This window comes from Arvicola amphibius, chromosome 5, assembly GCF_903992535.2.
Source record: "Arvicola amphibius chromosome 5, mArvAmp1.2, whole genome shotgun sequence".
Lineage (NCBI taxonomy): Eukaryota > Metazoa > Chordata > Mammalia > Rodentia > Cricetidae > Arvicola > Arvicola amphibius.
Genome location: NC_052051.1, coordinates 72,651,453 through 72,674,056, shown reverse-complemented (window position 1 = coordinate 72,674,056; position 22,604 = coordinate 72,651,453). Strand labels below are relative to the sequence as shown.

Genomic DNA, 22,604 nt, shown 5'->3' with positions numbered 1-22,604 from the left:
GAGACAAAGGTGTGAGGTGAGATGTGGGTGAGGAAAAGGACCAAGGGGAGAGGAAGACAGTGTCCGTGTTTGGGGACAGAGGACATAGTAGGAGTCTGCTAACCTTAACCATACAAGATGTGACAAAGGAGATACCCAATTCTGTCCCCCTTCCCCTGTCACTCATTGCTTTCATTCTCTTCTAGCTTTTCCCTCTTGAGCCTCCTCAGTTTCTGATGTGGAGTCTCTTGTTTGCTGCAACTCCATTGCCTCATCTCTTCTTGTATTTTTTTTTCTGAAGCCTGAAATCCGCAATTAGAATTAATCTTTCAGGGCTAGGGAATGGCTCATGTAGTAATTGCTTTGCAAGCCTGAGGACCCGAGTTCAGTCTCCAAAATATATAAAAAAAATAGTAGGTGTGGGCCATCAGATGGCTCAGGGAGAAAAGACACACTTGCTGCGCAAGCTGGCAACCCACGCTCCACACCTGGAACCCATGTAAAGTGGAAGGAGAGAACCAACTTCACAAAGTGGTCCTCTGCTTTCTACATATGCATCGTTGTGGCATGCACACACTAAAAAGTTATAAACTGGTCATAGTGATGCATGCATTGAAATCCCTGCATTGGGGAGACAGAGACAGGCAGATTTATGGCCAGACATCTTAGCCAAATCAGTGAGTTCCAGGCTGGTGAGCAGCAAGAGAGCCTGACTCACAAACAAGCCTGGCGGTCTGTGATAAAAGTGGCTGAGAGCTGGGGTTGGTTTCTGGCATGTCTCCCATACACATATACACTTGCACATACAGGAACGATGACACTTGTGCTTGTACATGTGCACACGAATGCACACACAATTTCAACTCTTAAACATTTGTGCTGGCGGAGCAGTTCCCCTTGTCACGCTAGGGTGTTAGAGTGGCAAGTAAGCAGTCACATCACCAGGAATGAGGGAGAGACACACGTTTGGCAGGTATGGCAGCATCTCTGTGTCGGCTCTATGGAGGATGTCTTAGACAAGGACACTGCTAATCACAAGGGTCAGTGTCTTGCTGAGTCACAGTAGAGCTAGTATTAGCAGGACAGGTAATGACTCTCTGTTGTCTGTTCTGGAACTCTCTCTGTGGACCAGGCTGGCCTCAAATGCACAGAGATCCATCTGCCTCTGCCTCCCAAGTGCTGGGATTAAAGGCGTGGACCACCACCACCCAGTCTCTCTGCTGTTTCTTTTTTTTTCCCTTCTTTTTCTTTATTTATTTTATTGAGTTGTATATTTTTCTCTGCTCGCTCCGTTCCTTCCCCTGCCCCTTCTACCCTCTCTCATGATTCCCTACACTCCCACTTTACTCAGGAGATCTTTTCTTTTTCTATTTCCCATGTAGATTAGATCCATGTATGTCTCTCTTGGGGTCCTCTCTGTTGTCTAGGTTCTCTGGGATTGTGAATTGTAGGTTGGTTTTTCTTTGCTTTATGTCTGTTGTTTCTTAATTGTCATCACAAAGTCTGTCGGTGGAGAGGGGAGCAGAGAGGCCCGGAGGGGGAAAGCTGGAGAAGATGGAGCTCCTACATGGTCTTCCCCCACGGGTTTTATTGTTTTTCCTCTTAAAAACTCACATTGGCATTTCACTTTCATTTGAGCAGAATTGAGAGATGGGACGTTAAGATCTGCCTGCTCCAGGAAGAGTGGCACTGGTAGCGCCATACAATGATGAGTTCAGTCCCTTCTTCCTCTTGATCTGTCCTGTCACCTTCTAGCATTCGATGGCACAGGAGCATAGCCACACCAGACTCTGGTGCCTTCATCCAAGACTTATCAGGCTCTATAGCTCCAAGAAAAATCAATTTCTGTTCTTTATGAATTACCCAGTCTCAAGTATTTTGTTATGGTACTACAAATGGACAAAGACATTCTTGAGTCTATGTACTAAAAACCAAGAACCTTTTGTTTTCCCTGTTTTCTTTTTTCCCTCCTATGATTAAACTATAACCAGTAACCTAATAATGTAGGACAGTGACGTAGGATCAAGGCCTTAGCTACTCTTACAATCCAAATTCTCCAGCCCCATCAAGTCTACCACCTTGAGCCCTGGAGTTCTTGACAGTCTCCTGCTCTCAAGCCTGTTGTCTGAGAGTCACTTCATGAGATATTCAAGACCCTGCCTATGTCTGACCTAAATGTTAGCAAATGGAATAGGAGGACTGGATTCTCTCTGCTCACCCCATGCAATGTCCACCTGCTCACACTGTGTGGGAGGGTATGGTGTCCTTACTGTATCCCTGCAGTGTGCCAGCAGGAAGGATATTGACCAACAAAAATAATGATCCATCTGGCTTTATTTCCTTGAGGAAATCATGCAGCAAACAAACAAACAAACAAACAAACCTTCCCGAGCTGAATGCACCAATGCACCAATGGAAAGCTCTTTTCTAGTTCTAAGGCTCTAATCTCAGAGGGACTAAGGCCATGTGGTCAAGAAGCCAAGAAGAAGGAAGAGTGGAGGATCTTGGGAAGATGGGCATCGGAGTTGGGCCACATCTGCTTTCAATCAGTACTGATGCCACATTCTTTTCTGTCAGAGAGCTTTCTGGAAACAAACGCCCGTACTTGCTAAGCTCCATCCTTTGGATGCTGCTTACTGGTGTTTAAGAGGGGCAGGGGGCTGGGTTGAGATAGGGTTGTAAGGGGAGGTTGTCTGGTCCTTAGAAAAGTAGTCGATGGAGGAAGAGCAAAGAAAAAGAGACAGTGGTGTTTTCTTCTTTAGGCAAAATCTGTAAGGTTTTTTTTTTCCTGCTAGCAGTTTTTCAATTTAAAACCAAACAGAGCCTGTGGAGACATTTAATGTGTCACAGTGTTTGCCAATTGCTGGAGCTGATCCAGCCTCCTTACAGCTCACTAGGCCCCAGCGCTTGTCTGTGGGCAAGCTTAACTGCTCTGTAAATGTCATGGCGAAAACCAAGGTTCTAGAGCATTTCCAAATGCCTAGGTCCTGAAGTATGAAAAAAATCAGGCCTGGTTAATACTTGAGCCATCTCCTGGGACCCAGGAAACCTTTGTATTTAAACTCAGATATTTATAAGAAACTGTCAGAGGATGGTAAAGATGGAAGATGAAGGGAAAACTGAGACCCAATACCAAAATCAGTTCCTGGGCCTGGCAAGAGCTATAAAGGGAAAACCACATGTAGTGACATCAACATGCATGTGTGCACCACGTATCAGAAGACACTCGGTTAACCACATACAGTGACATCAACATGCATGTGTGCTCCACATCTCAGAAGACACTTGGTTAGGATCTTTTCTGGACTCATATTTACTAAGCAAGGGTAGGTGTGACCGAGATGACATCTAGAAATGCTACCTAAAATGGTCTCCACCCTGTGGGACACTCCATGTGTTACCACCCCTTTCTGGAGGGAGCAGAGCTTTGGTTCTCAAACGGAGTCTGCACCCAATATGATGTGGATTCAGGAGGTATAGGATGGAGCTCGAGAACTGACATGTCTTCTGAGTTCCCAGGCGGTGCTGATGATGGGGTCCAGGGGTCTCACATCTGGGAAAACAAGCTAGAGGAGGGAGGGAGTTTGTGATCAGCCAGGATCTTCCTGACTGTGAATATCTAAGCACTCTATACTGAATGACTGGTGACAGTTTATGCATCCATTCAACGAAATTAAATTGTTAATGTATTAAGTATTAGCCATTGTTCTGATCGCTTAGCAGTTGCTCACTTAAAAGTTATAGCAATTTTTAAGGAATCTAATAGTATATGCCCCATGTAGCTGAGGTAACAGAGATATAATTTATCCTGTTTGGTGGCTATTAAATGACTAAGCTTTCATTCAAATACAGACAGCTTGGATGTTTCTTGGGTGATCTAGGCCCAAGAAGATGATTTCTCTGATCCTTATTTAAGCCATGTGCATAATTTTAAGTGTGTGCTCATATGAATGAGCACATGTGCGTGCACACACTACTACTACTACTACTTACAAAACATACTTAACTTCCACTTCTATCCTGATGGAAAAGAAAACTAATTCCTATATTGCCGTGTCTTTGAAGATTCTAGAAGCCCATTTTTATGTCAGTCTGTGGCTTTCATTCTTCACGCACATAGATTTCTCCTCTTTTCGTTTTTACCTTATTTCTAACCTGTGCCAGTTTTACTTTAAAATGTGACCCATGGTCCACCAAGGTCTCCCCTCCTAACCAGTGGGTCTCTAACACAAGGCAAGGCGATCACAGATCCAGGAGCTGGTTGCACATAAAACTCCACACAGCGAGACCAGTTTTGATAGGTCACAAAAGCTAAGGAGAATAAGAAAATAAAAATAGAAAGTCTCTTTCACCTGCAGTTGAATCTCAGTGTTCTCTGAACCCTATGATAGATCAGATATGATATATCAGCCTAGAAATTAAATTTTAAAAGAGATTTGCTTCGTTTTTATTTATGTGTATGTGTCTGTGTGTAAGTATATGCATATGAGTGGGGTCTCCTGGGCCAGAGGAGGGTTTCAGGACTCCTGGAGCTGGAATTACAAGCAGTTTGATGTACCTCAAAAATGTGTTGGGAATCAAACTCAGGTTCTTTGTAAGAGCAGTTCAGGCTCATAACTGCCAAGCCTATGTCAGCAATGAAAACTTTAGTACTGAGAATCTCTTTCCTTAGGAAAAACAACTCTTCAGCACCCACACCTCTCGTGATTGCTCCTGTCTTGACCGTTTTCCATCTTTTGTCTTGCTGAATCCTCTTGTTCTTCTCTGTGTCTTTCCCGGCTCGTTGTCCACCCCTTTCAGTTTGGATTTCCGTGACTTCCTCCTCCTCTTGAATGATGCCTGCATCGTCCATTTTCACTGTGCAAATCCTGCCAGATGTTTTGCTAAACAACAAACAATCTTTTCTTTCTCTTAAATTCATCTGCTTCTAATCCAGATGAACAATCCATTCTGTTCTTCCTCTTGCTCCTAGCTACTTCCCAATTCTCCCACCCTGCCCCAGACCACACTGAATGCTCACAACCCTTTCTGATTTCTATGTTCTCAGACTTCAAATGTAGCTAGGAACTATTTGTTTTAAATTGCATCTGAACTGATCATGTGCAGATGTTTTTGTCTTCTGAGTCTTCTCAAAACAAAATGGCACAGGTGCTGATGTGGTGTTGCTACTGTATTGGGCACAGTGAGTGATCTAGAGGTGGTTCAGTGTATGTGGGGAGATGCCTATTGGTTATAAGCAACTGTTAGGACATTTGGTGTAAGGGACTTGAGCATCTATGGATTTGGGTATCCGTGGGTGGTCCTGAAACCAGTTCCTCCATAGAAATTATAAAACATGGTCTCAGTGCTCAGAGAACTTACACTCTAGTAAGATGTTTCAAAACAGCAACCAGATGTGGTGTGCTCAAGAAATCCCAACAGTATACTCAGTGCAGAATGAGCAGTGTGCATCTCATGGGGGGTTAAAGAGGAAATAAACTCATCACTTGACTAATAATAGCAATACCATGAGCAGCTAATGGAATGGCACTTATTTTCTGCCATATCAGCCTTTCATATGCAAAGGATTTTGTAGTGAGCCTCTCAGATGGCATGTCGGCAGCTAGTATCTTCTCCACTGGTTGGCATACCCGTTCTGACTGGAACAAATGAAAAAGCTGTACTGGAAAAACCTGTTAGAACAGGATGGCTATGCAGGATGGAATCCAATCTCATCTAACAGTTAGGTGAGTGTCCTTCTTTCCTGAACCCCAGGTGACTTTAGCCCTCCAATGCCAGCCTGGTCAGGAACCCTATGTGACCCATTGCTGCCACACAGAGACCCTCAAGACAGTCCCTCAACACCCTGTCTTCTAAGAGCTCACATTATGCTTAGTTTCTACTTGGTGAAGTTCTCTGAGATTCCAGCCTTGGGTTCCTTTACATCTATAGTGATAACCATTTCTCAGGATTCAACACATTACAAAGACCCAGAAGAGCAGGATGACCCAGCAATCCCTGTGAGAACTTGGACCTTTAGACATTCTCACATCTTCCTGCCAGAGGACTTGGACCAAGACAAAAAAAGAACCAGAGTACCTTGGCAATTATTTCTCTTCAAATAAGCCAGGTCCAGTGATTGGTGTGAAGGACTGTTCAGACCCCTCTTGTTTCTGGCTCCTGCCAGCCCAGAAGGAAGAGTTGTGCCATTTGTAGTGAATTCATTAAATGCAAAATTCTGTTCCTGCCTCTTTTGTTTTCTTGCCCTCCTGGCAGACAGAATCCCAGAGGTAGCATAAATAATTCTATTCCTTTTATTTTTTTAAATCCTCTCTTCTTTTGCCCTCTTTTCTTTCTCCTCCTCTCCTTTTCTTCTTCTTCCTCCTCCCTTCTTCTCCTCCCCCTTCTCCCTCTTTTCTCTCTCTACTACTGGGGTCAACATGGAAGGCTACTTTACCAAGAGGTCAGTGGTGTCCATGACAGAAAATGAAAGTTATTTGCTTGTAGAAAACTTTCCACGTATGAACCAAAAATTCTCATATCCTTTTTTGGGCCAGAGTTACAGTTCTCTCTAGAGTCTCAGTAAGACATTTCCCCGGTGGTTTGGAAGTTGCTTGACTTTGCAGTTTTGGAGGAGCAAAAAACATACAAACAGGAGGAGAGGGAGTAGGAACTAGGATTGATATGTAAAATGAGAAAAGATAGAGTGTTTTTAAAATTATTTAATTAAAAAAACCATATAAACAGAATGGCCATGATTGATCTCCTGACTGGGTATCCTGGGAAGTTGGCAAGATGGGGCTTAATCTAAATTGGCATCTTGCTGTCTGACCTACATCCTTTACCTCCTGCTGTCTTCCTGAGGAACCCATCTTCATGAATTTGTGCTATGTCCCTTTTTTTCCATAGTATAGAGTTGAGTCCCTCTACCAAAAGATACAGTTGTCATCTCCACTGTGGGTCCCATCCTCTTAAATCTATCCAGGACTCGTCACCAGAGAGCATCATCTTTTCTCCATCCTTTAGTCCTGCCGTCTCAATGGGCTTCACTTAATGTTTAATCAACTCCAAGTGTTCTGCTTTTAGAATAAAAACAACCCATGTTCTCTGCCTCTCTAATCAACCATTCCTTTTGATTTCTCCACCTTTGGAGAAGGTGCTTCTATATACGTAATGTGCCCACTCCTCTCAACTGGTAAAAGCCACGTTTTGTCCTTATAGACTGCTCTTGGTAGATCAATTGCAGTCTCTTTGTTCCTAAAACCTAGAGCTATTTTTCTCTTTTGTGGACTCAAGGTGGTAGTTGGCGCTGTCTGCCACATCCTGCCTGTTATAGGAGTTGGGGTAAAGGTAAGGTTAATGTTTTCAGGGGGAGATGGCAGCTTAACCAGTCATATTTGGATGTGCCGCCTAGAAACTGCCAAGATACATTTGAATTGACTTAGTAAAACTTGTAGTGATATTACATGTATGTCATCATCAGGTTAAATAACTTTTTATAGTTTTTAGGAAGTGTCTTAAACTGTGTTAAGCATTTTGGTTCTATTGTTTTATCTTCCTAACAACTCTGTGCACTGTGCATCTCTGGTTATTTCAGTTTTGAAAAGGCCCACACATAATAAGATGCTCAGAGCTGCCAGTAGGTAAGGGACAAAGATCACATTTGACTCCAGTCCAGGCTACCCTGGAATATATGAGTTTTCTTATGCTGTGATAAAACCCAAAGCCTTGTACATGCTAGGTAAGTCCTTTGTCTCAGAACTGCAGCCCAGTAATTTATTTTCTCTGCTGTATACAAAAATTATACACGTAATTTTATGTTTTAAAATATAAAACACACATATTAGAAAGGTACCACATAATATCTTGATGTATATATATATATATATGGTGTATATATATTGGTATATTGATGTATATATTGCATGTATATGTATTGTGTATATATATATAAATATAAATATATATAGGGTAGTATCTTTGTCAAGTTAAATATATATGTCTTCTCAGAACTAATTTCTTTATGCTAAAACTGACTACATCCCTCTTTTACCTTTGAAATGTACAGGGCATTTCTGCTGTTTTGCAACAGCACAGCGGGGTTTCTTACTCTCATCTGACTGTCTCTAATGCCTTGGCAACTCCTGTCCCATGTTCCTTCTTGGACACTTATGCTGCGGTTTCTTCACTATCAGCTTCAGGTGCCCGTGGATGTCCTCAGGCCTAAATCTTCATTCAGATACAGACTCCAGCATCCCTTAGTCAGATTCTCAAGAGCAGAAGAGGGACCAGCACATTTGAAGACAGGGACACACCCAAGAACTCAGGTTTAGTGCTGATCACTTGACAGGCGCCCCCAGCACCGTGGGCAGATCTGCCTGATTGAAATCAGGAAGCCAGACTTGCAAGGGAGCCATGTCAGGTTCCTTCGAGTGTAGCTTCATTATTCCTACTTCCTGATGACAGATAGACTGCATCCCAGCAATTAGGATTTCTTCACAGTCATTGCTCGAATTTTAAAGTTAAGGTTTCCACTCTTCCTGTACCTTAATCATACTCATAGAATCTGAAGGGCAAGCGAGTGTCCTCAACTACTACTGTGCTGGCAACAACATTACTTTGTCTCCTTTCTTTCCTTTTTCACATTTATTTGTTTATTTATTTAGTTCTTTAGTAGCTTTCCGGCACCTTCATTGACAGGACTTTGGAAGTGTAGGCAATGTAGTCAAAAGTTCCTTCACACTGACTGGCTTGTACTTTCTGATGAGCGAGCACAACTACTCTTAAGAACTCAGTGAGCTTTCTTGGTGCTTATTCCCTGAAGTGAGTTTATATATTATTAACAACCACTTTTTAAAAAAATTCATAACTTGCAGCATAGGACACAAGGAAAGATATTCTGGATACTTGCTGGTTGGAGAAACACTCTGAAATATTCTTCTTAGGTTCATAGAAAGAGCAATTCCTCACTGAACTTCTTTGCTTCATCCCTAGGGACAGGATGAGAACTTCAGTCAATGTTGTGGGTGATTCTTTTGGGGCTGGGATCGTCTATCACCTCTCCAAGTCGGAACTGGATACCATTGACTCACAACACCGGATGCATGAAGACATTGAAATGACCAAAACGCAGTCCATTTACGACGACACGAAGAACCATAGGGAAAGCAACTCTAATCAGTGTGTCTATGCTGCACACAACTCTGTCATAATAGATGAATGCAAGGTACCTTTCCCATTCCTGGATATCGAGACCTGCATATAAATAGTGCATGCTGGACTACTTAAAAACACAAAACACAAAACCCTGCATCCATGCTTACCATGCTTTTGTAAGGAATCATGTAACCCAAGCTTCCATGGGGCCCAGACCATCCCACTCTGCATGGTGGAGAAATCAGTAAATCTAACACCAAAAGAACCAAGCAGTTGCTTGTTTCAACAGATTCCCTCATTTGCCTCACTCCTCTAATTTGGCCAATTTTTTTTACTTGTTGAGACAAGAATTTGTGAGCGTTAGAACTTTGATGGCCTTCAGATATTCTCTTCCTCAAAGGAAGGGTCAACAAAAATGTTGATCAAGTATCATTGACTTTATGTAGCATGAGTATTCCCCCTTACTCTGTATTATAAATTTCTTTTTTTTTTTTTTTTAAAAAAAAAGTCTGACTGGCTGTCTTCCTTTTATTTTTTGTTTTTGGGTGGAAGGGTAAGTTTTAGTCTGGCTTTTTTTCTTTTTTTTTTCTTTTTGCATCCCAAATAGGGATGCAGTTCCAAGAATAACCATCTTTCCAAACAGTTACCCAGAGTCTTTTTAAAATAGTAGGTATCACACACTCCAGTTTTCCTGCACTGTGGGTGTTCTGGGTTCTCCTCCAAGCTGTTGGGTGTCAAGTCTGTAAGCTTGATGGGTCCCTGCTGGCCTTCACTGTAGCTAAGCTGACATTGTTAAAGGTATACTGTTGGGACCAGAGCGATGCAAACCTGGAGACCCTGGTGGTGAGAGAAGGGCTGGCTTGCTGAAATGGTTGCGTGTGTGGCTGAGGCCGGTTTGAGTCAACAGAGATCCCTGCTGCCTTTTTGACTGCTGCTGGAAGATACTGCTTAATCTTCTCACTGTGGTAAATCTTGAGTTATTCCAAATAACTCCATGGTTTCTGCCAGAGAGCTAAGGCTTACAGGAGCAATTCCATTCACCAGGCTGGATGATGGGTCCATAGTACTTGTAGACCAGAGAGCCTTGCTTGTTCCCCCTACATCAAGTACACGTGAGGTGAGCCAAGGCTCTGCTATACACTGAGGAGTGAGACTACTCATTGATCAACTGGCAAGGCAAAAGTGATGTCTATTTTTTAAATTTCAGACAAATTTTTGGGTCAATAATCCATTTTCTTGCACTGTTAGTGTTTTTCACATCCAAGTGAAGATGTTAAGTTCCTTTATACACACACACACACACACACACACACACACACACACACGTTAGTTTGGATCACAAAGGGTCAGCATTCTCATGAAATGATTTTTATCTTATATTTATCAGGTATTTATTGTGTGCCTTGTATGATTTAGTGGTGTGTGTCCCCCTCCCCCATGACATCGCATGTTCTTGTCATTCACCTAGTGTTTACTGAGTGCCTGTACCTGTAAGGCAAGGATTACACCCTGGGGCTATGCAAACAAGAACATGCAATATGACACAAGAAAAAAGATTTGAACTCAGATTATTTTCACTCAAGGAACATAGGATGAGACGCAGTGGAATAACCATATGTATTTTTTGTTTCGCTATTATGTGAAGAAGAATCCCAGTTAATGCAGGGACCCTTTGGGTAGCTTTTCAAAGGGCTTCATGGTACTGAATGTTTTTTGAAAAGTAAGGAGTAGAGGTATGGAAACGTCTTTCTTTTTCAGACTCACTTTCCTCTTCTTAAAGATTGCAAAAAGCTGGGAAGTGATGGTGCAAGCTTTTAATCCCAACACTTGGGAGACAGAGGTTGGAAAATCTCTGAGTTCAAGGCCAGCTTGGTGTATAGATTGAGTCCAGGACAGACAGAGCTACACTAAGAAGCCCTGTCTTGAAAAACAAAATTCAAAACAAAGCAAAGCAAAATATTGCCAGAGTATTTACTACATGTTTTAAAGAAAACTGCAAAGGTAAATAAAGGGAATAAGTTGATCCTGTCGCTATAACAAGCCCATACATAGTGGCATGTGGTCTCCATCCAGCATTATCGTGCCCAAACTCCCCAACAGTGCCTGGGCTGTTGTAGGCACTCAATGCATATTTGTTGAATAAACCCCACTAGCATCTTGATTCCATGTCGTGTTTAGATAGCCTTTTTATTGCACAGTATCGTACAGCGAGTTGCTCAATCTCTCCATAAAATTGACTGCCCTATCAACCACCTGCATCTGTCTTGGATAATTAGCATTTAGATGGTGTCAATATTCAATCTGAGCAGGCCCTGAGGATAATGTATCTGGGTGTACCGGTTTCATAAGTATCTCAGGTGCTTGCATTTTTAGGGCGGTGATTGACTTTAGCTCTTTGAAGAGGAGCAGATCTTCAGTCTTCTCCCTCTGTCAGTTACCTGATTGTCACTGATGTAGAAGGCAGCCAGAGCTATGTGCACAGATGCACATCCTTTCCACGAGTATCCAGCTTGCACTCATTCATTTCTTTGAACTTCTTTCCAGTCAGCTCTCAGCTTCATCACCTTTTAGGTCCAGTTTTTAGAGCCTAGCAGGAAGAATATCAATGCTTATTGCCAAGGCCTTACCCTCGGTTGAGCAAGACAGGTGTAGAGTGGATTAGGGAGAGGACTTTCAGCTTTCTTTGGTTCAGCAGGGGGACAAGTGCCAGAAAAGCCACTGTTCCCACTACTTCTGAAATACAGGTCCCAGTATTTACACACAAAAAGGGAACACATCCCACATGCTGTATGGTTCTCCCAGGATGCCACATTGTCATTGATAACTATGTACTGTTGTTGATCTGATTGACCACTGAGAGCCAAACAAGCACATTCAAGGACACCAGGAATGGGCAGGATTCTCCAGTCTGTCTATGGCAGTCTTTATTGACAGTTTGTTGAAGGGGAAACTAGTTTGCTGCAGCTCTGGTCAAAACATTTCAAGCGTTGTTATGTCATGCCAGTCTCTACCTCCTAATGGTAGTTTGGAGCTATGTAATAGTCTATTCATTCTCATTGGACTAACAGCATGTGAGGCATCCCTGCTAACTGCATGGGCTTTTTAATGGTGGGGGGGGAGGGGCTGGGTGTGCTAATGGGAATTGAAAGAATGGGTAGTTTTTTATTTTCATTGCATGGTTCACGAAGGTCACTTGGTTCTCTGTTCCTAGCATGCTGCATGCTCTAGATGCATGCATTTCATTTCCACTTGGGTAAAAAGGAGGTCAGACTTCTCTCAAACTTTGCTGCATTTGTCATGTCTCCATATTCTAATGCTTCCATAAATCCAGTCTCTTCATTATGTGGAATATCAGTCCTGGGTTTAAGTTTGCACATGACGTTGAGGACAGACAGACAGAAGGTAAGCTAGGAAATCTGCTTAGAAGTGGATGGGAAGACTTCCCTCCTGCATAAAGGTTCAGTTTGCTCTGGGCCAGAAAAAAATATGTACAGTTTGCTAATTATAGGTCCCTAGGTGTCTGCGTTGAAATGATTTGGAGTACATTGCTACTGATCTCCAACTTTTAAACCTTTCCTCCCCCTTTTCATTTGTAAAGTCAAGATAACGTATTTAGTAGAGACAAAACATCATCATTTCAGTAATTAAGACTAAACATGTATGAAATTCACCTGGCCTCACTGTGGCTGAACCTTTCACATGCATGAGTAGAAGTAGCTGCCTAATTCTAGATTTCTTTCTGTATGGTTGTATGGAGTAGCACATGGCACTCACTGTAATTTAAGGATTACAGTAATATGTAATGAATCTCTGGGCACTGAGATTCCCCACAACCCTATAAATATTGTTGAAGCTGTCTCTGCAATGCTGAGTATCTGTGATCCCTCAATACCCTCCAGGCAAATATAATTTAATTCTCTATCCACTATTGAACACCAGGATGGCTTCAAAACTAATTTTGAAGGAATACCACTTAAAACTATGATTTCAGCATACACTGTAAGCTTGGATCTGGTGCTTCTCCACATGACCCATGGGTAGTGTTTCTTGTGGTTCGTGGCCTGTAAGTTGGATGTTGATGGTAATTGTTTTCAGGTAACTCTGGCGGCCAATGGAAAGTCAGCTGACTGCAGTGTTGAGGAAGAGCCTTGGAAACGTGAAAAATAATGACCTGACTCTCAGCCAATTCTTGAATAAACTCCCCAGCGTATCTTATGGTAAAAGATGCTCTAAACAGGCTTCCTTTGCAAAAGGAAAAATGCATATATTTCTATGTTTACTTAATCTGTTAGCCGAGGCTTAGAGGAGTTGTTGTGCACCGTGATGACAGGCACCGTGCTGTGTCTTTGCCAAATAATGCTTCATAACTGTCTAATTTTCTTACTTGTGTTATTGTCTGGATGGATGCTGCTGGAGAAACCGCTTTGAAAAGAAGACACGTTCTCGCAAGCTTCCCCGTGTCTCGATGCAGACCTGTGTGTGCTGTTTCCCCAGGGAGACAGGACAAAAGCAGTGTGGTACACGCCAGGGACTGGAGACAGTGAGCACACACACAGTATGGTATTCCTTAAAGTGTTCATGGCTCATGGTTCTGCACTAAAGATTCTGCTAGAAGCTTCTAGAAGTTCCTCCTCTCCAACCTGTAGAGTCAGCACCTGCGTTGATGGGAAGCATCTGTTGTAGCGAACTCTGACGACTTACGATTTGTGTACTGTCTAAGTTAAATGTTTCAGAGTTTCTGTGGGTGCCCATACTCTTGGAAGGCAGGTGACCCTGGAGCCCATCAACAGCTGCTCTGCCTTCCGTGTGTGTGTGTGTGTGTGTGTGTGTGTGTGTGTGTGTGTGTGTGAAAATGAAAAATGTGGAATTTAAAATTTGAAAATGAACTAGGAATTATCAGTGCATAACTACTACATACCTTGAGAAAAGTAAAAGAACATAGTCAGTCTAACTTGTTAACCAGACTTAAATGTTCAAGCACACTTGTTTGATTTGCATTCGGACAGTAGAGTGAAGTTGTGAGATTGTCGGATCTGTTTCTATTTGTTCCATGCATAAGATTCTCATTTGCGTTTTTAGCAAAAAGATTTTCAATATCCAAATTGCTTCCACCACATTCTCACCTGTCTACATTGCTGAGCATCTTAGCTTCCTCACACAGAGGGACACATGTTGACTATGCCTCTTTTCGTATCATTTTGATATTATAATATGTAGAAAGTGTTCCATTTTATAAAGGGCCTGAAAGCCATCCCAAGACACAAAAGCATTCTTCCTCTTCAGGGAGAAAGGAACAGCAAGCCAATCTCTATATAAAATCCTATAAAGGTGATAGATATTCCCAAGACAGAGTGCAGGCAGCCTCGAACCATCAAGTAGGGACAAAGAATGACTCCACATAACCTCCCAGGTAGAATCCTTTCCAAGGGCTGTGAAAGTCTGAAGGAAGAAATAATATAATTGGCACAGTGTGGTGGTTTGCCTGTGATATGCAGCCAATGATTCCTTAATGATCGGTTGTGCAAGCTAAAATTCTGAATGTCTCCACTATTATCTTCTGATGAATAACCCACAGTATTTTCCTAAGATTCCTGCATTTAAGAGTTAGCTGGGAACTTGAGTAACTGAGAAACAGAACACATTTGACTCTAAAGAGCAGATGGAACCCGGTCTATAGGTCAGAGTACATGTGTCTTCCGAGGCAAGTAGAGCTGGGGAGACTTTCATAAATAATAGTAGGATACAGTGTCTCTAAGAAAGGGTACTGCGACATTGCCTCTCCTTTTAGTTTCTCTTGTGACTTCTCTCCTTCAAATCAGACAGCTTGGAAACATACAAAAGACAAGAGATTCCTAGGTTTTGTTTGTTTGTTTGTTTTATTTTGTGTTAATCTCATAAACCTTAATTGTTTTTAAACAAGGACCACCATGGAGCAGTATTAACTGAATTATTTATTTATCTTTTCGGTTTGGTTTTTGGCTTTTGAAACAAGGTCTTGCTATGCAGCCCAGGCTAGCTTCAAACTCACAGCCTTCCTGCTCAGCCTCAGTTCTAAGATTATAGATGGGCACCAGCGTACCAGCTGGCAGATGGTTTTTGAGTGCTGTTTGTTTTCACCTTTATTTGAAGGACAGTTAGCAGGGTAGACGTGACAGGCAATGAATCCCTTATAGAAGACAAAAGGGACCAGGATGACAGTCTTTGGTGTAGCTGTGGAACTATTCCAGATAGCCTGAAAGTGGTACCCACTACTCCTGTAGGAAACGCTTTCCTACCTGTGTAGCTGTATCTAGCGAAGGCATCCGGGAGCATGCTGGGTTTTGCTATGTGTGTTGGGGGAGGTCTTTCCATACAATGGTTCTCCCCAGATGGAAGGCCATCTCGTTACTTATACACTGACCTTTTCTCAAAAGCAGTCACATAATGACAATGTGTGCTGTGGCTTTGTAGTCTGCCTGAAAACCTTTCTAGTGTGTTTTGTCTTCAGCTTGTCCCTAGGTGTCCCATTAACCTATGTCAGAGGGCAGTGTTTTTAGGAGAGCCAAGGGACACTGCTTCCCTAGTCAGGTTTTGCTGATTTCAGAATAAATACCTGGTCTCACAAGAATTGTAGATCTGAATGTCCAATCTCTTCTGTGTAGTTCTCTCTCTCTCTCTCTCTCTCTCTCTCTCTCTCTCTCTCTCTCTCTCTCTCTCTCTCTCTCTCTCTCTCTCTCTGTCACTCCCTTTCTCTCAAACACACACACACACACACACACACACACACACACACACACTGAATGCGACACAGTATCACATACACTAACTCTAGGGAGGTTTGTATTTTGGGGCTTTGGTAGCCCTATTCCTTAAATGGATTCAGTTGTTACTTCTTAGGAAACAAAATCATTTTAGAAGCAAACCAACCAAGCAGATATTCAGCCTTCCATTTCTCATCCTTTCCCTTTGAGAAGCAAGAAGAATTATTATTCAGCTATTGTGTAAAACCCAGCAAAGCCAATCCAGTCAGTGAATAAGATGGTTGTTTTGAAGGGTGGCCTCTCCATATACAGTCATCAGGATATAAGCACACAAAACCTTAGTAAAGGCCTGGAGGTAATTTTAGGACCACAAGGTCACAACCAGATTCTGTTTTTTACTTCCTGTTGGGTATAGCAAAAAGCCTGTGTGGCCTCGTTGCCTGTAGAAGTTTTCATGCTCCATACAAGACAAATGGCTCAGGTCAGCTCGGACAGTCAGAGCGAAAGGCTACCGAAATGTCCCCGGATGGAAACTAAGAAAGCGGAGAAGTGGGTAGGAAGAATTCAGTGTGGGGGACAATTTGGGAATCTCAGTGGTCAGCTGACTAGGTCTCGGGTAATTTCCTGCGGTGGCTGGAAAATCATGCTGCACACAAGTACCATTATCTAGAGGGCCTCTCTCGCTGAGAGATTGGGAAACTTATCTCTGGGGTCCTCAGAAAAAAAAAAAAAAACCCAATCCTGCCTTGTTTGTAGAAATAATCCCCCGTTTGTCCTCTAAAGCCAATTACTATAACTTTTCGTTTTTGTCAGGATCCAGGCTCTTGCCTTTGCGCTGTTTCTCTCATGCAGCAGAGCAATAAATCCAAACAGGAGTTCCCACACTCGCGACTGGGGTAGACAAGTCTGAGCAGCTCTGACCTTTGATGCCTGAGACTGCAGCAGTTACACCCCAGGGGCAGCTCGCACAGCTTCTGCTCTCTGTCGCCGGCTTCACACTTTTGCTTATTTTCCAGCCTAACTCATTATAAGCCGAGAAGAAGGACCAGATGGGATTTTCCGGTATTGGGATACTTATGGGACCCCAGGGCCAAGGACCGTAAGAAGATAAAATGTCTCAAGTGAGGGTTTCCTAAATCAAGTTGTCACTGAATATTCACGGTTTTGGCATCAGTAGAAATTTCTGGCTAAACCCCCAAAGAAGGGTCACTGCGTGCCAACCAAGCCAGGTGGCAAAGGTGACAGCTATCTTCCCACGGGTGAAGTGATATAAAATCTGCTCAAAAACACCCATCGGTTTAGGAATTCCCCTAAAACTCTCTTCCCAGTTCACTGATCTCTTCCTTCCTTTCTTTCCATCCCATTGCTCAACAGTCAGGGTGGTAAATGGCCATGTAGTTATGCGGGGGTTAGCCGGGGAGGAGACAGCAGATCTTAACTGAGTAATATCCAGTCTCACTGCCTAAACCATAATTAGGCAACAGCACAGGGATGCTTAAAAACAGCATGGTTTGGGAGAGGAAACATTTGATTTAGACACTGCCCCCTTGTAGCCGGGTGGCTTACACAGTCCACTGTCTGTCTGTGCTTTTCTCTCTTCCGTATGAGAAGGGAAGGGATTGGACCAAATGACTGGTCTCCCTCTAGCTCTGCGCATGTGCTTTTCTGATCCTCTGCTTTACTTTCTTCCATCTTCAGAGGCTTCCTGTTCTAAAGCATGGCTCATCTGCATTTTAAGTTGTAAATACCCACAATAATGAATAATTGGTTTAGATGGTTTTTTTTTTTCCCCTCATTCTCTTTGGGCGACTCCAGCTCAAGCCTCTATTCATCCCATTCTTTACAACAAGCTTGGAGAGTGGCCATTTTAACCCATAGTTTAACCCACGGTAAATATTTTTTTGTAAAGGTTCCTTTAACCTAAACTCACTGTTCTCACAGGAGTGGCGGTTCTGCCCAGGGATATGCCCTTAGAGTCATGGTGAGGGACCAGGCACCTCACAGATGCTCTTGCATCATGCATGCTGTGGCAACAGAACCCACTCCAAATACTCAGCCCACACCATTTTCCCCAAACAGCCCTAATTGCCAAACCTGTGTGGGAACTTGGGAGGCTCTGGCAAACAAGCTTGAACACTCCTGACATTTGGTGCGAGATTCTCACAATCATAGCAACCGTCTCCACGTACCTTTCCCTCCACATGCATGCTGTGCATGCACGTACATCCATTCCTGAGGCAGGGAGCCGAGCCTTTTCTCCAGAGGGACGTGCAGGCGGATTTGATTGATTTCATTCGAAAGTTTTCCTCTTGGTTTGCTTGCATAACGGACAGAACATTGTAGGGACGGACCCTGTCACTTATAACAGGAGAGTTTTCCGGTTTGCTCGAGCCCTTGCCTGTGCCCCCAGAGTGTCTAGTTAGGATGTTGCAAGGCCGCTTACCCTCTCCTGTTCTGTTGTAATAGGCCATAGCTTGCGTGTTTGACCTCTGACCAAATTTCTGCTAGAGTGGAGTTGATATGTCTAGTGCAGTGGACTTCGTTCTTGCCAGAAAAGATTTCAGCTCTTCAGATTTGGGAGCACAAGATGGAAAACCAGGTCTAAAGGGTTACTTTTTGCTGGTGGTAGTGATGGTGGTTGGGTGTCCCGTGTCCATCCCCGTGTCTCCCCCGCTCCCGGTGTCATGTCCCCCTGCCCCAGCCTTGAGATAGCAGAAGACCGGGGAGCAGAGAAGAAAGATAATGCTTCTTAACTGACCCACTTGAGGTCACTGTCGAAAAGCGAGAGATAAGGTTCCTGGGAAATAAGGTTCACACTACCACCCGAAATCATTTCCCATCATCATTTTTTTTTTCCTACGCCATCTCCCAGTCTTGTTTTAATTTTTATCCCGTGATCCAGTTACCCATTTTGGTATTTTTTAGAAGTCTTTCTGGTGGTATTTTGAGGAGTTTCCGTGCCGAGAACAAAATCTACCGTTGAAATAGACCTGCAGTCAGTATGTAACCTAGACAATGGGTTCCTCTGGAGACACCCAATCCCTGGATGAGCTTTGGAACCTGACAACCACTGTTCTCCTTGTTATCACCCTCTGGGACATGGGCATGATGCAGTCAGAGCCTTGCTGCTTCTGGGCTCTGTTTCTCCTCGTGGCAACCATTTACTCTGCCTGGAAACAGCCCGCTGCCTTTCCTAGGGGAAAGATACACTCAGAAGCCAAGGAAGTTGGTCAAACAGATCCCAAGGTTCCTCCACGCTGGAGCAAATTCTCTGATACACAGTCCGAAACTTGGCTCCCTGGTGACTTACTCCTCCATATTTCCCTTCCTGGTCTTAAGAGTCTTTGGTACCCAGATTCTTCTACAGCTCACCTCAACCCTTTCCTCTTCCTTCCTTCCTTCCTTCCTTCCTTCCTTCCTTCCTTCCTTCCTTCCTTCCTTCCCTCCCTCCCTCCCTCCCTCCCTCCCTCCCTCCCTCTTACCTTCCCTCCCTTGTCTGTCCTTTCCTTTCTCCTTCCCCTTCCCCTTTCTTCCTTCCTTCCTTCCTTCCTTCCTTCCTTCCTTCCTTCCTCTGTGAGAGTTCAGCATCCCACATTCACGCTGCACATCACAGACCAGATCATCTGGTCATATAGAGATTTGTATATATGAAAACAAACCTACTTTTGTGAAAAATTTTGTATATTCTTTTTCTATTTGTTTTCTACAGCTTGAGGAGAGAGCTGGCAAACTGTGAACTGAATTTATCTTGATGCCAGCAGATATATTTTAGCTTCCTGGGAAGAACCTGTGTTACTAGGGACAGCATATTGCCCTCTGATCAGTATTGCACCCTAAGTCTACAAAGCTATTTTGGCCCAATCTTACATTCTTTCTTACAAGAATCCCCAAAGTTCTTTGCTATTATTTATAAAGAGAAATATTTATAGTCCTTGATATTACAAGTTTAACCTTAATTTAGCCTTTAATACTATTACGCATGTTTATATCTATTCTTCAAAAATCGTAAAAGACTCAGAGTAGGCCGAAATAATGTATTTAGTATCTGTAATTTTTCAGACAGATATTTTCTTATGATATTTTCTATACAACCACATAGATAGAAGTGTAACTAATTTGAGCACAAGTTTCTATAGCAGTTTAGGGTTATCAGCTGTTTCTTGAGCATACAGCCACATTTGTGAAGTTTAGGAACTCGGTCCTTGATGATGCAATGAGGAACATGAGCAAACTAGGCACAAGGAATTGCTCAACCCCCTTAGGTACTCAGGATGCACATCTGGACAGCTAATCCTCCAATGCCAAGGAACGGGGCTAACTTCTCTTCTCCCGGCACTGGGCCTTGTTTTCCCAATCGACCGTTCTAATTTTCCTTTCCCATAAGATAAAGGCTGGTGCTAACAGTGGGATCTTTTCTATATCGGAATCTTCTATGCATTCCTAAATGCTTATGTGAAAATTGGCCTAGGAAAATGTTGAATAGCAAAGACGGAGGATGAGTGGTAGGACAAGAATTAGGAACAGGTTAAGTGCAGTTTTGAGTCTTGCCAAGCAAAACGAGAGCAAACCCTCACATTGTTGCATGAATTGAACATATATTTTTAAAGAAAATTAAAGATAACATATTTTAGTACCCGCTCAGAATCCATACTGTGTCACGTGGGGACTGGAGGTGGGATTTAGAGTCACACTGAGTTTATTTAGAATAAACCCAAATAGCTTATCCTCAGGTAGACATCAAACTATGTAACCTTCCCTCAAGGTAAACCGGTAGCCACGGAACACACGCAGTGTCTTTCCTCCACCAAACACACTCTCTGAGGAGGTGGCAGGGCTAGTATTTTACCGCGTTTGAAAGGGTGGTCTGTTACAATAGAACACATGCTAGCATGTATTTGAACCTGCTCCTCATTAAGTGAACAGATTAGATGTGCCCTCCACTGGCTAAGATTGTACCTGTTTCCAAGCACAGCTATCTGTCAGAGCATGACATTCTTGTGTGTACACGCTGACACTTGGTTCACGCATGAAGACAGTGCCTATGCACTTTGTGTAGCGATAATGTAGGTATTTGTGTGTAATTTCAGTGAAATGGTGTATAGATGTAATTTAATTTAAATGTTGTTCTTGCTGTTTATCTAAATGCAATAGATAGGTTGATTGCTGTTTGGAAAACTTTTTTGTCATCTTAGGTATTTTCTAGGGGTTATTTCTCTTTCTTGATGTAATCTGAGTGAAGAACTTACCTATGAAGCCTCCGTACTGATGATTGTTTGCAAATCTTTGTGTTCAGCACCTTTGTAAATACAGCTCTGAGCAGGGATGGGGTTGAATGTGTGTCTTGCCACACAGTGAAAGGTCATCCTATGCCTGCATCCTTCCCATTCAGTGCACTGGGGAACTTGTGGTTGTCAAGGCAGAGGGAGGTTTAGGATGAGGACACTCATCTCCTGTCCTCCCTCACCAGAGAGCTGGTCCTATAGAGATAAAAGAAGGGGGCTCCATCTGCTCCTTGGCATGCTTAAATCATGTCTTTGGGGAAGGGTCAACCTCCTGGTTGTCAGATTTTCATCATGACATGATGCTCGTGACCTAAGACTCTGAAGAGCCGTGTTCCCCTTGACGTCTTGAGTCAGAAAACAGGGGTGCATTTACTGATTAGCTGCTGTGCAGGTGAAACCCCCCACCCCCACCCCCCAAAGCACAGTTCTGGCAGCATTTGCACATTTGTCAGAAAACAACAGAATACAGCACGGCCAGGGGCCAGCCTTGGCAGCGGCGGAGGACCAACCCCTGATGCACTGATCCCAAGTATGTGACAAGAGTCTGATCTCCCTACCCAGTATGCTCTGCTTGCTTGTGTGAAGTTCATGAGAATGAGATTAATAAGGACAATTCGATGCTGATGGCTCAAACCACATCCCTCCTCATTCTCACTGAATACCATGCTGGGAGCTCTGTCTTTCCCGTAGCCCCTCCTTCTTTCAGAGAGGATGAAGATGTGAAGTACATTAATTTCCAGGGGCTGCTCCAGATATGTGGAGTGAGGGGATGTGGTGTCTGGGTCCTTCAAATTCTGGATGAGAACTGTACTGAAGGGAATGTAGACTGTAGGCGGGATTAATGGTTTCCCTCAAGTTCACAGTCCCTGCTGGTCTGATGTCATGTAGCATAGTGTATCTATAATAGCACGTGGTATTTAAAGACTAATGAATGGAAAAAGATGAGAAACTCAACTAATTTGGAGACTGTTTCTTATATATGGTACTAGGAAATATATTGCTGGCAAAGCACATCTTGGGTAGCAGAGGTCTCCCATGTTTGTCTTCAGCATTTTTTTGTGATGTGGACTGATGACTGTAACATTTTCTGTGTAAAATAACTGGATACTCTCCATCTGCTGGAAATAACCTGGGAATCCAATCCTTCACTAAGTGTTTTAACTTCTCTGTGTGTATATATATATATCTCTTCAATAAATGTGGATTCCAGTTTCTCTTGGTGGTTGCCTATTCTTCATTTCTTTCTTTATTCTTTTAGTTATAGACTGTTAGTTACACCTTTAGTGATCTTTGTGATAAAAGGATCACTAAATTATGGACCAAAATCTATAGTATTACAAATAAACATTTTTTTTCCCTTTGGAAAACCTCAGTATACAATAGTCATGTCTAATGAAGTAAAGCTAGTGGAGCTGGGTGTTAGGATATGTCATTGGTGAACCAGCCATGACAGGTTAGCCCCTAACCT

General features: G+C 43.0%; 1 protein-coding gene across 2 annotated transcripts in view; it reads left to right on the top strand.

Annotated features, from left to right (window-relative positions):
• The window catches only part of Slc1a2 (solute carrier family 1 member 2), an 83,065-nt gene extending 60,715 nt beyond the window's left edge, over positions 1 to 22,350 (top strand). For both annotated transcript variants that reach the window (XM_038331708.1, XM_038331709.1), the window contains exons 10-11: positions 8,953 to 9,184; positions 13,210 to 22,350. In XM_038331708.1, coding sequence (XP_038187636.1) covers positions 8,953 to 9,184; positions 13,210 to 13,281 — 304 coding nt within the window. In that variant the 3' untranslated portion in view covers positions 13,282 to 22,350. The remainder of the gene's footprint in view (positions 1 to 8,952; positions 9,185 to 13,209) is intronic.
• Positions 22,351 to 22,604: the final 254 nt, after the last annotated feature.